Raw genomic sequence first — 16,415 nt, forward strand, 5'->3', positions numbered from 1 at the left:
CCGTATCATGACAAGACACATTGAGCATAAACTATTCCCATTTGAAGTCATCTTAATAATTTAAAGTAACTGTCCAGTGTTTCCAGATTTCTTTGAAATATGACCTATAATTAATTACATTATGAGGAAATAGTTTTAGTTCCAATTTTGTATTTAAGTATGTTCAAAAGTAGCTTTCCTGTGTGGCAAGAATTTTTGAAAAACGTTTTTTTCCCTCATCCCAAGTATGGGATGAGTTAACAACATTATTTGGGTATGAGTTAACAGAATATTTTATTTTAAAAGTAAGATTTTCTCTTGACGTTTAGGCCTACTTTTAATGGTGTGGAGAAGGAAGGAGAGTAGATGACCATAATGTGTAACTCTGACTGACATGTTGAACTTCTTTCATTTCTTCTTCAGAAGCTGTTGCTTTGTTTGCACTAAGTAGAGTAACCAGGAGTAGTATTGACAGTATGTCAAGTAAGCATTCAGTGCTCATGCTGAAATGTCTGGCAAGACAGTTTAGGCTACACAGTATAGCATTTATGCAACTTTATATTGCAGATTTTTTACCTTCTTTCCTTTTGCCTTTTCCCCTCTAATTCTTTAATTTTAATTTTACAAAAATATAGAATATTTTAATTTTGACGTAGAGGACGAAATTGAGGAAGGTTTGTAGAAATCTTTATTTTTATTATATATTTGTATTTTTTTTTTTAGAATGAATAGACTTTCATTCTAAATTTGTATTTATCCCCCTCTGGACTGCCATGTTGATGTATGGCATTAGGTGGATATTGAGGACCTGACAAAAGTTAGAATTTTCTCTCAAGTATCCCGTTTTCTATGTTCCCAATCCCACATGGTTGCCTGATTTTTGCAATGAGAACATTTGTGAGAGAAAATAAGAAATGCATGTGTTAAACTCAATAGCCCCACGCTGTGTGTGACAGCTGCCATAGCAAAACCCAACGTTTGTTTCCTTTTTCCTTTTGATGCTGATTTTGTTTTGAATTGACTGTTCAGATGACAGCCCGACTAGTAGCCCAGACCCAGACAGTCCGGGTATGTTATTGTCTGGTGTGGTAGTTTGTTTTGCCCTACAACTAGCTCCATCTTTGACCCTTATTCGATCCTACCTATCTGAGTCCATATTACTCAGGTTGCATACTAGGAGATATACCTGTATTTTCATTCATGTATATCCATATCCTTCCCTCTGTTTCCTTGTTATCCCTCTCTGTTTGGTGGGAGTCTGATGCGCGGTGATGCACACATTTCTAGACGACAGATCTCTTAATTTGCATACCTATTATCCCTTTTACGGGGCATTTTCACTGGAATTTGGTGTTTTTCTCTTGGTTTCACAGCAGGGTTGGGATCAAGTCTGATTTCAAGTCCGCTCAATATTTGAAGATGAATTCAGTTCCTGAATGGCAAATTACCCATCGCTTTCGATGACGATTTGTCATTTCATCGATTGAAGTACAATTGATTACCCAAGTGGACTGGAATTGAGATTAAACTGACGTGATCTCCTTGCAGTCTGTTGCCTTGTTGCTGGCCTGTTCAGTGGCTCTCCATCATTCTTGTGTGTTCTTTGTCTGAGTTCTCTATGGTCAGAGGGCCCATAAACACGCGCTCTTCTGGACATAGACACTTAAAATTGGCAAATGCTTTCTCCCACCCCTAAATATGTCCGGATCCTAACAGAAGTAACCTAAATCTGATTGGTCATGAAATTTAATTGCTATAACCTTTTTAGGTTAAGTCACGTATTTATTTATTTTTTTGTTAAAAATGTGCTGCCCCCTTCCTTGGTCTGTCTCCCTCGCACTTTCTTTTTCTCCCTCTCTCGGTTCTGCTTTCTTTGTGCACTCTGTCAGTGTGTTGCGGTGCATGTGTGTTGTGGGTTGATGTTCAGACTGGTTCGGTCTGGTCCGGTGTCCCTCTCTGTCCCTCTTTCCACTTCTCTGCACTAATTCTGGGTTTTGTGTCCAGTATTTGGACTAAATTCTCTAATGGAGATAATTACAGAGGCCGGCCCGGGGAGCGGAGAAGGTGGGTTCCGCCCTTTAAAAACTGTGTGGGCTGCATGTTTCTCCTAGCCAGTCAACTACGTCTCCCAGCATCCTCCTCGCTCAACCCCTCAATCCTCTGTCACCTGACGTACCATCGAGACATCATTCATCGTCATACATCGAGTCTGTTCTGTTGTCTTTCACCATCCACAGTGACCGTTGCCCCAATCACTAACCTTTGCCGAGTCACTCCACCCATCTACACGTCTTTTGTATTAGTTTGGGTTGGGCCCTCACAATCTTAGCTTGTTAGAAGCTGTGCATCCCATATTAAAAATTGCGATGATGATGCCATTCATTTTTTTTTGTGGCCAGTCTAAGTCTGCATTCCACAGTATTCGCCAAGCAAGAAGCTATATTTGCTTGTTTGGCCACCTCTTTGGTCTCACACACCTAGACCTCCCATCACCTTGCTAGTGGAGGCAGGCCTTAGCCAATCAAAACTGCCACCCTGTAGGTAAGGCATGACATCATTCTTCCAATGCTGTGAGTTAGTTTTAATCACTGTTTAATTGATCATTGAATTAAGCAGTGCAGTTTCGCAGCACCAAGAGTGCTGTTCTGTCTTACTTCCTAAACTCATAGTCACCGGTTTTGATTGGAGTTGTCATTGGACACTTAGTTGGCTTTGTGGTTAATGAGTGTCTGTACCAGTACCACAGTGATCAAATGGAATGGAATTATTTGAAGTGCTGTGATACATGTTGTACAACTTATGGACGATACTTCGGAAAATGTGGGGCAAAATGGCATCATTGTCAGGTGAGGTCTTAGGTAACATGCGGTCATAGAGCCTAGAATAATGCATACGTAATGCCATGACAAAATCGGATATACCGGTAACAGATGATGCCTGTTTATGACAAGGAACAAATACATTTTTGGTGGGTGTTTTTTTTTTATTTGTATCCTCACTTTCAAGGCATTACCTTTAGCCTAAATGTTCAGTGTCAAACAGGTGACCCCCCTGGGCGAAAACTGGTTGAATCAACATTGTTTCCAAGTCATTAAAAAAAAAGGTGTGATGTTGAATCAACGTGGAAAACTGATTGGATTTGGAAAAAGTCATCAACGTAAGGGAATCAAAATGTGACAACACAACCAAATGTAAACCAAAAAAAGTAGTTGAACTGAGGTCTGCCTAGTGGGTAAGCTATGTAGGCGCAACAATATTATAATCAGTTTGATAATAATATTGTTCACAGGCCCAATCTCTGCAAGTGATCCACCATACCTTTGTATAACATGGCACTGTGCGTTCATGCGAGTGTGTGTCTGTCTAACTGTACAAGGTGACTAACAGTATGAACTCTACAATATCCATCTTCCCGTTAGCCGTGTGTGTGATTGTTGACCCATCTTTATTTTCCTTTTTCTGCATGACACAACTTGTCTGTCTTGTTGCCATGCAGATTCCGCTCCAATCTGACATCGCCTTTGTTCTCTGCTAATGTGTGATGCTCAAGCACAGCGCCATTTTGACTCCTTCTGAGTGATGTCCCTTTTGATTTGTCCCACACCTTTTAGTGTCTGAATATGAAACCTGTAGCTCAGCTAGCCATTAGCTAGTGTCCCTGCCACTGAAAGTGTGTGTGTCCTTTCATATATACAGGATGTGTCCCATCTTCTTTGTCTATTAGTCTTTGATGTGGTTATCTAATTAGTACATCGTAGTGTGATTTGGGGGCTTTGTAGTAGAGTGTATAAGCTCATCCTGTATCAAGTCAACTAATATTTCTGTTTGTATGACTCTAACTTGTCGTTTGTTATGGTTTTGTGCTTTCCATGGTATTTACGAGAGACCTCACTGTTCTATATGGCTCCTGCAGGAGGCGCCCGTGGCCCCCCCAGGGCCCTCGTTGACCAGAAGTCATCGGTCATTAAGCACAGTCCCACGGTCAAGAGAGACTCCCCCTCTCCCCAGGGTCGTGCCAACAACACCAGGTAACAGACCCCTATGAGACTGTATTACCAGGACATTGCTGACTGACTAACGCTGACTGACATTTATTTAAATTAGTTTACCACCTTCATGGCATAATGTCTTCATGGTATAATGTTGGCCATCAAAAACAAAAGCTGCTTGTCATAAACTTTCAATATAATGTCAAATTACAGACCTGGATAGGTAATATATCAATCCCCTTTAGGAGAAGGGTTGTCTAACTTAAGAGCCAATGGTGACATACAAAAAAGGGGAGTGTGACTGAACCAGAGCTGTGTCCGTTCCAGTGAGAACCAGCAGTTCCTGAAGGAGGTGGTGCAGAGCGTGTTGGAGGGCCAAGGCGTGGGCTGGCTCAACATGAAGAAGGTGCGCCGCCTGCTGGAGAACGAGCAGCTACGCGTCTTCGTGCTGAGCAAGCTGAACCGGGCCGTCCAGTCAGAGGAGGATGTCAGGCAGGAGGTCATCCGTGATGTGGTGAGTGGCTCCACCCACCCAGGTGGGGAGAAAGGAATGGGGCAAGAGAGGGGGAGAAAGAACATTTTTAATTAAATAACACCTTACTATTAAACTGTGTGTGTGTTGTACTCTTCAGGAGATTAGCAGGAAGGTGTACAAGGGCATGTTAGACATACTGAAGTGCACCGTTTCTAGTCTGGAACACTCGTACACCAATGCCGGGCTTGGAGGCATGGCCAGCGTCTTCGTTTTGCTGGAAATAGCACGCACCCACTACCAAACCAAAGGTAACGTTCAGAAACCTATACTCGAATGAAAGTGTCGACATTTTCTCTCAACGGACACATTCAATCAGCATGTCATTCCCCCTCCCAAAACTATGACTTAACTATTTCCTCTGAAAAAATGAAAGGTACTGATGCTTGATTCTTGTTTGAAAGTGCTTATCAGCGTTTCATATACTCCACTTATTTAAAGGCAACGTAAGTATTGGATAGGAAAAGGAGTGCAATCTGGAGAATTTCTTCTAGCAACTCATTTGAAAAGTAAGCAATATGTTTTTACAGCAGTGAGTTCTGGTTTAATCTCTCTGAGTCAGTACCGCCAATGCATGCCTCATTTTTAGGTGACTTTTGCAGTTTGTTTAAGCATTCACCGAGCAAATTTGGGTCATAAGAGCAGAAGACAAAACGACTAGGGATATGACAAACGATAACGTTTAATAAAATTCCACTCAAATTCACAGTGCAGCTTCACTGCTGCCAGCAGCAACGGGTTGGGTCTCAGTGTGTCCCTTTCAGATGTTTAAGCATTGCACCTCTTCTACCATTACTGTACCTCAATTCCACCTTGCAAAGTTTACATTTCCTTCCTCATCTAACTTCTTAAAGTATTGCAATACAGGACTTCGCTGCTGTTGCTTGTCTTTCTCTGCCATTTTTCCAACTGTTAACGACGATGTCGTAGTGGTGGAGAGTCGACTCCAAAATAATTGATTCCTCGACTCCTTGCGTGTCGACTCCCATTTCTTAGTGTTAAGATTCGACTCCTAAGATTCAGTATTTTTGGAACGGAAGAAACTGATTAGTTGCCGTACTTCCGAGAATACAAACACTCGCATCTTTCATAGATAGCTAGCAAGGGGTGGAGAGAGAGGGGAAGAGCACAGTATAGGCAGGTCGGTCACCAGGCAGATAGTCAGAACCGTGCACTAGACCTATGTATCGGCAATCAAAGCTGTATTTCTTGGCTTACAATGTCTCTCAAATTCAGTAAAGCAGGGCCTATCATCAATTAATAAGGTAGGATATTCTACACGCAACAGACCGAAGACTGAACACACTCGTATCACTAGCGAAGAGAAAGAGCAAAGGTGTGTTTAATCATTAGTCCAAATAGTTACAGGCGAGCCAGCGTGATGAAGAGCGAGGAGGGGGCCGGCAGAATTATTTTTGTTTGTGCATAGACGGGATGGTTGTTTAGCAACTATGGGCAAAACAGACTGGGTTGGCTTAGATTGTTGACATGTAAACTATATTTAGTCTCCAATGTTTATTGAAAACATAAATACATTTGCACAATGAGCACTTGTTTGTCTCTCAAATACATCTTTACAGTTGACGATTAGCTAGCTAGTGAATTTTTGCCATATTTGCATTGACATGAAATCAGTCAAAATACCTCAAAACAAGAACAAGATGAAACTAGCTGAAATGAGTTACTTACAATTCCCCACGTGGCAGTTTCTTGTCAGTGTTGGTAGCTATCTGGCCATCCTCAATCACAACTCACGGAAGTATGCGCATTGTTTTTGTGTCAGCTAACCCATCTATATGTCTTGGTAATCTGTCTTGCATGCCTCGCAAATTCACCAAAGTAGACTAAAGTTATATTTAAATTACACAACTTTTCTAGTTAGGCTATAACATATAAATAATATAATAATATATAAATATGTTTTGTGATCACTGCACTGCTATTTTAATTATGTGGGGGGGACAAAAAAAACATGTTTTTTCGGTTTGGGATTTTTCTAAATGTTATGGAACCTAATTTCATTATAGCGTTTAAACGTTCACACCCCTACAAACAACTGTCTATTCTAACCTTCAAACCTCCCACTGCAACTCTACACTGATTCTTCTCTCGTTACTATCTCCTCCCCTTCTTCCCTATTCTTCTCCCTTTTTCCTTCTTGGTGGCCCCAGTAGACCCAGAGAAGCGCAAGCGGAGCCCCAGTGACGCTGCAAGCAGCCCGGGCAGCAAGGGGAGCCCATCTCCCCGCATGGAGGGCACCAAGCCCCCGGGGCTCCTCCTGGTTCCCCGTCTCCAACTGCCGCACCCCACCTCGGGGGGCAAAGGCACCCGCCACTTTGACACCCGGAGTCTGAACGAGGAGAATTTTATTGCCTCCATTGGTGTGTACCCCACCCCATCCCCCCTTGCATGCACTCTGAGATCACCCCTTGCCCCCCCCTGCTCACCAGTCTAAACCCTGCCCTAACCCTTGACCCACCTCTCTCCAACCAGGCAACAAGGGGCGTGCTTTCCCCTTCCTTAGAAAAAGAGCCCCTTATGATATTCCATTCACTTTGACCCACACCAGTGATGTGCGCCCAATGGTCAGCATTTAAAGCTGTAAAACTCTGAAATATATTTAGAACGTAAATACAGTATGCTGGTTTGCCATAATATTTGGACACAGGTTGCATATTTGCACATCATGCAACTCTAATTAAATTTGACAAATAACCACATTAGAATTCCAGATCTGGCCTTGGATAATATGTTGCTATGTGTGCGAGATTGGAACAGCCTTGAGCGGTGTAGGCGTGTGTGAAATATTTGCATTGAGCCCACCACCCACGGCCTGGATGTGTTGTGTCCCTCCCCACCCACCCTTCTCTGAATGTTGAGTGCCCCAGTTTGCCGCCTCCTCTCGTGGAGTCCTCCTTTGTTTGCCTTCTAGCACCTTGACTGCATGTCTTCGTTTTCCGTTGTCTTCTCGAAACTCAAAATCTGCAGTACCGTGCTAAGGAGTCTGAAGACCTGTCTCTGCCTTTACTGCAGGTTTCCTTAAAGCGCGCTGTACAAGTAGCAGCTCTCTCAGCTCTAGCATGGAGGGTGGAGCGTAACTCCCCAGTAAACAGGCCCAAGGAAGAGACAAATTTCATGCTCACCGTTAGCAAGCCACGGTTGGAGTTTAGCTGAGGGATAGGGCTAATTAACACTGAACATCGTGGAAAAGGAGTGACACATTGCTTCTCCTTTCGACCACCGTTCTACTATCTCAAATGTTACTTTGGGTCTGTATACAGGGGACAGATTCACCCAACCTAACCCAACCTAAGCTCACTTCACCAGCCCCGTTTCTTTCTCTTTGGGAAGATGTAGCTTCAATTCTACGGAATGTCTTTTTGAGACTTGCGCACCCCTGCTTCTGCAACAGCTCCATTCAACCTGCTGGCTAGCTGGCTAGCTGGCTGGCCACTCCACCCCCATTCCATGCCCTTCACAAAGCCCTGCTGCCTCTGTCACCCTGGTTCTGGAGAGCCACACACTGCTAGCCAATAAGTTAGCATTCGGTCACAGAACATTTGAAAGGAACCCCAGTATTCCACCTTGTGTGGTTCTCCAGGACCATGGTCCAGGAGTGTTGGGTGTGTTGTAATGTTACACCTCAGTAGCAGTAACTGGCAATGGATCAAACTTTGCATACATATAATTATGTCATAGTGTTCCATATTACCAAGCTGAAATGTGACTACTCTCAGACATTACAAAACATCCTCAATTGTTAAAATACCACTTTTTTTTTTTTATGCCTAATTTTGTTTTATGTTATGGTTTATCTAATGCTCATCCTCCATACCTGCCTACTCAACCAGCTCTCTGACACTCTCTCTGTCTTTCTCTCCTTGCTTGCAATGCATCTTGGGTAGAATTGTGGAGCAGGCACCATGAAAAGGATAAGCAAAAAGCTATGGAAAAACAACAGAGTAAGATATTTTTCACACACAAAAAAAGACTGCGGTGTTGCATAACTGCCAGCTCTTAACATTTCCACGCCCTTCTCTCCATCTTTCCCCAACCTACTTATGTTTGTTAGTCACAAATGTTTTAAATAGTTAGCATAAGTGATCATGTTGACATGGATAATGATTCTAGGACTAGGTCTATAATCTTGATTTGAGGTGTGTTTGTAACGTTTTGTAAATATTGGGTGAATCATGTCTTGATATCAGTGGAATAACTGAGTTACGCCTGCATATCTCAAATCAGGAGTCGTATCTTAGTGAGTCTCTTACTCTCCATAGAGATACTCTGTCATATGTTTGCCAACAACTTGTTCCATTCTTATTCCCCGAGTTGTGAAATAGTCATTGGAAACGTAGTCTGTCAGACACATACCCAATCGTTCCCTGTTTTTCCTGGGCTCTTGAGGTTCTATCAAGGTTAAGACAGTTGTGGCATTTCATTTAGCGAATGTCCTTTTCTGGAAAATCACTTCACGGCCAGAAGGTAAATTGTACATAGTACTTAAAAAAAAAAATCTGATAGCTGAGCCATGAATGAATACACAATAGTTTGTTAGAGTACAAACATTGCTTGCGGGTTTGTTGGCTGCATGACCAAATGTATCACAGAAGTCATGGTTACATTTGCATTGAACTATTATAATTGACTGTACTTTCTTCCAATGTAAAGGTTTGATATCCTGGACTCTTCAAAATGTACAGATTGCAGGCCAGCATTTTTTTCATTGTAGTAAAATGTTCCTAGAGGTGCATTATGTGAGTCATAACAAGGTGTTTCTGCAACAACTGACTGATATATTAACAACAGCGCTGTTTTTCAATGCTTGTCTAAAAGCAAACTTGTGCAGAAAATGGTCCCCTATTTTGACTGTCCCACAGTTTGTCTGCATGTCTAACTGCCTGAGTCTGTATGTCAACTTTGACTTCTTTTATATTGGTATCTGCCTTTGTCAATTACAGTTTGATCTACATCCATCAATATTCCTACTGATTTTGCACTCTCCACTTGCCTCTAAATAGTCACATGCTTGGTCCTTTGAAAGCTGACCACTGGATCATGTTTATTAGGGCACACGTATCAATGTTTTGCAACCGAAAACAAATGAGATAGTATCTCTCTGTTTTGGGCTATTTACTTCTGTTTTGGCCTACTGAACATGAGCTATTGTTATTTATTTTATTTATTCTTATTTTTTTATGCTTCCTGAATATAAAAAAAACAACATAGCTGGTGTTACTGTTGTTCATTGAATTCCACAACAAAAAAAGAAAGACAAGATCCTCCGGCTGAATGGAAGTGTCCCTATTTTAGGGCCAGTATTTCCGGTCAATCCCAAAGTTATGGTGTTCGAGGTCAGACACACCAATAGCGTTTGCTGGCAGAGAGTACCTTGCACCTCTGAACGTATTTTGCAAACCGAGTGCGCACCAATTTCACATGGAGAATCGTGTGAAAAGTGTCATCAGTCAGATCGGAAGACGAACGCTAAATCCACATTCAGTGCGACGTGTGCGAGCCTTTCAATAGCAGTTAGGTCACCATCCCCCCCCCCCACCTCTGCCAGTTGCCAATCATGTGACACTCAGTAAGGGGGCAGTGTGGAAGTGCGCATGGCACCCGTGTTGACAACAACATGTATCCTGCAGGAGCGGAGGGGGCTAAGAAACAGCACCCTGAGCTGACCGACACTGAGGAGAAGAAGTCCCAGATCAGTGCTGACAGTGGCCTCAGCATCACCTCCGGATCCCAGGTCTGTTCTTTTCCAAAGCCAGTTCTTGTAACTAAGCAAAGCACACGTGGAATCTGACATTTTTTACGTCGGTTATCTCCCAACTCTGGCGCTTGAGGGCCACAATGTCTGCTGGTTCTCATTCTTGCCTTTTAATCTGAGTCTGATATAGACATGGGCAACCAGGGTTGTAGACTGAGTGTTTGGATTTTGATGGCATGGACTTGTGAATTAGTATTAAGGAGATGACAAAAAACAGGAGTCACTACGGCCCTTGAGGAGAAGTTCATTTCCACTATTTCTATATGCCTCTTTCTGCTCACCTCTCTCTTTCTCAGTCTTTCTCGGTCTTGCTTTGCAGAAGAGTGACACAGAGTCTGTGACCAGCACTGAACCGCCAGTCCTTACCAGAAGCACCAGCCAGGACTCAGAGGCCAGCACAGTGGTAGGGCATGGCCAACACAGAGAAACAATCTCACCCCAATCCTAAACCCCTCTCAACCTTACCTCCGTGTGACTCATCCCAAGGACCGCTTACTCCCAAAGTGTGATTTCTATCCTTAGTCTAGTCTTACAAGGTTTACACTCAAGCTCAAGCCATACATCCCCAGTAACACTTATCCCAAACCAGGTTGCTTCCCAATCTTACTATATTCCGAGCTTGAATAATTTCTAGTCTTTGCTAACTTTGGTCCTACTCATCTCTTGTCTTGCTTTGTCTCAGCCTGGCACAATGGCTCTTGCCAAAACCGTACGTGTCATACTAATCTACCTCATCCCCAGTGTTTCTTAGCCTTAGTGTAACTCAGTGACCCTCAAAAAAACCTGTAGTAGTGCAGCTCTCCAAGAGCAGGGTTGAGGAGTACTGATCTAACTCTTGTCTCTTTTGGCCTTAGTCGAACACATCCTGTGTTTCTTTTAGCCTTAGCCTTACTCAGTGTGAGTTCTCTGTGTCTCTGTATGCCTGATATTCACTAGTCTCCTAACACTTTGACCCCTGACACTTCCAGATAAGTAACAGCTCAGGGGAGACGCTGGGAGCTGACAGTGACTTGAGTAGCACCGCTGGGGAGGGCTTGGGTGGCAGGCAAGCCCCCCACCTCAACCTCTCCAGGGGAACACTGTCCGACAGCGAGATTGAGACCAACCCGGCCACCAGCTCAGTGTTTGTGAGTGGAAAATACTTCCTGGCTGATCACACTGCTTGATTCACCAGTTAATATTAGTGCAATTGTTTAGTTTTTTCGGGCGTTTTCTAGATGTGCGAATGCATTCCCTGCGGGACATGAAGTCTGCCTGTGGATGTCAATCTTGTAAATGCAGGATTGAGGGGTGATTCCAATTTTTGAATATCTTTGGCAAGATGAAATTACCCCATGATTTATGTTTTGTGGTGTTTGCCCAGGGTAAGACCCAAAAGATGAAGCCTGGTGTGAAGGAGGCGAAGGCTAAACTTGTGCCTGTCCTGGCTAAGGGGCCTCCCGCCCAGCCCTTGGAGGACATCAGCATGAGGATTTACCTGTGTGATGGCCTGCTGGGTATGTTCCAGATGACTGATGTTTTAGGAAGGCTGTAGTTTAATATCTACTCGTGTCTTCTTTAGTCTCCCTCTGTTCAACTTTGTGGTAAGAAGTTACAGTAAATATGTAGTAGACTCAGCAAGATGTTGCATGCACAAAGTAAACAAAATATTAGGTCAATTTCCACATCTAAGAGCGTTGAAGCGCGATGCTAAACGTCTTTGTTGTCTTGCATCGTGCTCATCTCATATCTGCGGTGCTGCTCGTTATAACGTCATCTCACGAAGTCTACCTTTTTAAAGTGAATCCTTCCTATAAGGCAAAACACAGATATACAGTACCAGTCAAAAGTTTGGACACACCTACTCAAAATACTCTTGGCATTCTCAACCCACTTTTCAATTAATGCATTTCAATTAACAGGTTTGTCTTGTTAAGTTAAATATAACACTTTTTTTGGTTGCTACGTGATTCTGTACGTGTTATTTTATAGTGTTGATGTCTTCACTATTATTCTACAATGTAGAAAATAGTAAAAATAAAGAATTACTTGTTACTTTTATTTCTTATCAGTATTTTTAAGCATTTCACTGCAACACCTGTTATATTCGGCGCATGTGACTAATGCAATTTGATTTGAATGAGTAGGTGTGTCCAAACTTTTGACGTGTGTGTGTGTGTGTGTGTGTGTGTGTGTGTGTGTGTGTGTGTGTGTGTATACAATACCGTTCAAAGGTTAGGGGTCACTTAGAAATGTTCCTGTTTTTGAAAGAAAAGCACATTTTGTCGATTTCAAATAACATAAAATTGATCAAAAATAAAGTGTAGAAATTGTTAATGTTATAAATGACTATTGTAGCTAGAAACGGCTGATTTTTATGGAATATCTATATAGGCGTACAGAGGCCCATTATCAGCAACCATCACTCCTGTGTATCAATAGCTAATCCAAGTTTATAATTTTAAACGCAAAACACCAGTCTCAACAGTGAAGAGGGGACTCCGGGATGCTGGCCTTCTAGGCAGAGTTGCAAAGAAAAAGCCATATCTCAGATTGGCCAGTAAAGAGAAAATATTAAGATGGGCAAAAGCACACAGACACTGGACAGAGGAACTCTGCCTCGAAGGCCAGCATCCCGGAGTCGTCTCTTTGCTGTTGATGTTGAGACTGGTGTTTTGCGGGTACTATTTAATGAAGCTGCCAGTTGAGAGACTTGTGAAGCGTCTGTTTCTCAAACTAGACACTCTAATGTACTTGTCCTCTTGCTCAGTTGTGCACCGGGGCCTCCCACTCCTCTTTCTATTCTGGTTAGAGCCATTTTGCGCTGTTCTGTGAAGGGAGTAGTACACAGCGTTGTACGAGATCTTCAGTTTCTTGGCAATTTCTCACATGGAATAGCCTTCATTTCTCAGAACAAGAATAGACTGACGAGTTTCAGAAGAAAGGTCGTGGTTTCTTGCCTTTGTGAGCCTGTAATCGAACCCACAAATGCTGTTGCTCCAGATACTCAACTAGTCTAGTCTAAAGAAGGCCCGTTTTATTGCTTCTTTAATGAGCACAACAGTTTTCAGCTGTGCTAACATAATTGCAAAATGGTTTTCTAATGATCAATTAGCCTTTTTAAAATGGTAAACTTGGATTAGCTAACACAACGTGCCATTGGAACACAGGAGGGATGGTTGCTGATAATGGGCCTCTGTACGCCTATGTAGATATTCCATAAATCTGCCATTTCCAGCTACATATGATTCGTCAAACTCTTTATCTAAAATTCTGTCTCACTATTTGACTAACACTGCATGAACTGTACTATAAAGCGTGAAGGTAGGTCTGAAGTGAATGAGGCTGGGTCAATTTATTTGTCCTTTCACCCCTTCTCTCTCTGCTTTTGGCTTGCCATTAACCCACTCAGCTTTGAGTTTAACCCTCTTTGCTCTGCTGCTCCTCTTCCTCCCTGCTGCGTGTCCCGGGAACGCCTTGCAGGGCGTGACAAGAGCTCCATGTGGGACCAGCTGGAGGATGCTGCCATGGAAACCTTCTCTCTGAGTAGGGCTGACCTCTCATCTTTTGACCTTCTATGTTTATGCTTGGATGCAATGCCCACCTGGGCACTGGTGCTCACTTGTGTATTGTCTGTTGCTTTGATGTGGTGCTTTGATCTTTACCGCCACTGGATTTCCCATCACACTGATGGGTTTGTATTGTAAACAATGTAGCAAGGCTCCTATGAATAAGTAAACAAGAGAAAATGTCTCTTGGTTGACAAAAACATTTTCAACAATCACATGATCAGGTGTGTGTGTGTTCGTATGGATGTGTGTTCGTATGGGCTTTCGTTCGTTCGTGTGTGTGTGCAGTTATGTAAGGTTCTGTGGGATCATGTGTCTGTTAATGCATGTCTACTGGCGAGTGTGGGGTGACATGTAGTTGTCAGTGTGAAGGTGATTTTGACCTAGTGATGATTTTGTACAGTAACACTAGTTTTGTGTTTTTGTGTGCCCTTGTGATTGTGGTCATGATGTGTTTGTGTGTGTCCTTTTGGACACAGATAAGCAGTGTGTGTTATATTTGTGTAGGTAAGGAGCGCTCTACATTGTGGGACCAGGTCCAGTTCTGGGAGGATGCTTACTTGGATGCTGTCATGTTGGAGAGGGAGGGGATGGGCATGGACCAGGGACCTCAAGAGATGATTGACAGGTACAGGTTGCCTATTAGAGTGGATCTGTATTTTTGAAATGTCAGCCATCCTTGTGTAGCTGTGTTTCCTGTTTAGAGGCTGATGCTTACCACTGTTTACACAGATACCTGTCACTCGGGGACCACGACCGTAAGCGCCTGGAGGACGATGAGGACAGGCTGCTAGCTACTCTACTGCACAATATGATCGCCTACATGCTAATGGTTAAGGTGGGCCTATCACACACAATGTTTGACACCGTAACCCCCGTATGTCAATTGCAGCAACTACAAATGTTAAGATGGGTAGGCATCGCATATTTTCCAATGTGTCTCGCTAAATGTCTTTGTCTGTCCCATCTCTGTCTGTCCAGGTGAACAAGAATGACATCAGGAAGAAGGTGAGGCGTCTGATGGGGAAGTCCCACATCGGCCTCAGCCACAGCCAGGAGATCAACGAGTGTCTGGACAAACTGGCTAATTTGGTAAGAAGGAACCAAGGGTTCTCCCTCTTCAATAAAATAGGAGCCACTAAGGCGGTCAACTGTTCTACCAAGTGGCATATAGATGAAACGTTTTTTATATGGTCCTTCAAGCCAGATCATTTTATGCAACACATGTTTTTAGTGTGTGTGAGAATATCAGTGTTGCTGATACAGTATCTGTTTAACCCGCTAGAGTCTAAGCCCTGTCTAAGCCGGGGATGAAACATTTGATTTGGCCTTACTTCTATTAGCCCATAGAAAAGCATTGAATAACAGATTCACTACATGGAACAACAATCCCCCCAGAAAAAATCAAAAGGAAGTTCTGTCTTATATCTGAGAGATATAAGAAAGATCAGGAAATGTGTATTCTAATTTTGCATGTATTTAACCCTTATTTTAGTCACTTAACAGTCTCCATCTATACTTCCATAGATTTTTTTTAAACTGGTACTGGGGACCTTCAGATGAGGCTTGTGGGCTTCCTGGAGCAAAACAACCGACATGTACAGTACCAGTCATCTTTGGACACACCTACTCATTCAAGGGTTTTCTTTATTTGTACAATTCTCTACATTGTAGAATAGTAGTGACGACATCAAAACTATGAAATTACACTTATGGAATCATGCAGTAACCAAACAATTGTTATAAAAAATCAAAATATATTTGAGATTCTTCAAAAACCTTTTGCCTTGATGACAGCTTTGCACACTCTTGGCATTCTCCTCTTCAAAAATAAAGAAAAACCCTGGAATGAGTAGATGTGGTAGGTGTGTCCAAACTTTTGACGTGTTCGTGAGAGACTCACCTTTCCACAGAGGGGTCATATTACTATGTAGCCCGAACTGTTAGGAGGCTACAGACAGAAGTTGGCAGATAGGGCTGTCACAACTTCATGGAGCAAAACAGAGAACACCATCGGGTTCATGAGTCATCTTTCCACAGAGGGGTCATAATCATTTTATAGGCCAAACTGTTCTGACGCTACAAACGTTTTTTTGAGAAGATCGATTTTCTGGGTATCTAGTGGTCTGACAAACACCGTTCTTCTAATTCTGCCACCTTCCACCACAGATGTGGTAGGGCGATCTCGGCGGATGCGGTGGATTGAGATGCAGCCCATGCAAAAAAAAACATATCTCTAGCTTAAACAGACATATTTTGACACAGATTTTTTTATGTTCAAAAAATTGTAGGAGAAGGGTTAAAGTCTTGTTAACTCACATTTCAGAATGGCCGCGAGCTGTCCATCAGACCTAGCGGAAGCCGTCACATCAAGAAGCAGACCTTCGTGGTGCATGCTGGGACAGACACCACGGGGGACATCTTCTTCATGGAGGTATGAGAAAGACACTTTCAGCATTCACTTTCCCGGACCTTCCTTGTACATAGGCCTTGCTCATATTTTTTTATTGTGCCCAAGAGATGCATGAAAGCCAGACAAGAGCATCTGAATAGATCAAATTTACCAATCATCGTCAAGAACTGTCAAAATGCTG

General features: G+C 42.8%; 1 protein-coding gene across 23 annotated transcripts in view; it reads left to right on the plus strand.

Moving 5' to 3' along the window:
• LOC106587089 (MAP kinase-activating death domain protein) overlaps positions 1-16,415 on the plus strand; it is a 77,832-nt gene that overhangs the window by 41,988 nt on the left and 19,429 nt on the right. For 8 of the 23 annotated variants that reach the window (XR_001324364.2, XM_014175037.2, XM_014175031.2 and 5 more), the window contains 15 exons: positions 1,984-2,043; positions 3,893-4,007; positions 4,296-4,482; positions 4,601-4,751; positions 6,672-6,881; positions 8,406-8,462; positions 10,149-10,252; positions 10,593-10,676; positions 11,242-11,400; positions 11,637-11,769; positions 13,736-13,798; positions 14,329-14,449; positions 14,554-14,659; positions 14,803-14,913; positions 16,148-16,255. Coding sequence is in view for 15 of the 23 variants with exons in the window: in XM_014175037.2 (XP_014030512.1) it covers positions 1,984-2,043; positions 3,893-4,007; positions 4,296-4,482; positions 4,601-4,751; positions 6,672-6,881; positions 8,406-8,462; positions 10,149-10,252; positions 10,593-10,676; positions 11,242-11,400; positions 11,637-11,769; positions 13,736-13,798; positions 14,329-14,449; positions 14,554-14,659; positions 14,803-14,913; positions 16,148-16,255 (1,769 nt within the window). In the remaining 8 variants the exon portion in view is untranslated. The remainder of the gene's footprint in view (positions 1-1,983; positions 2,044-3,892; positions 4,008-4,295; positions 4,483-4,600; positions 4,752-6,671; positions 6,882-8,405; positions 8,463-10,148; positions 10,253-10,592; positions 10,677-11,241; positions 11,401-11,636; positions 11,770-13,735; positions 13,799-14,328; positions 14,450-14,553; positions 14,660-14,802; positions 14,914-16,147; positions 16,256-16,415) is intronic. The other 15 variants (XR_006762139.1, XR_006762141.1, XM_014175032.2 and 12 more) reach the window with 9 other exon arrangements.

The sequence above is a fragment of the Salmo salar genome, chromosome ssa26, assembly GCF_905237065.1.
Source record: "Salmo salar chromosome ssa26, Ssal_v3.1, whole genome shotgun sequence".
NCBI lineage: Eukaryota > Metazoa > Chordata > Actinopteri > Salmoniformes > Salmonidae > Salmo > Salmo salar.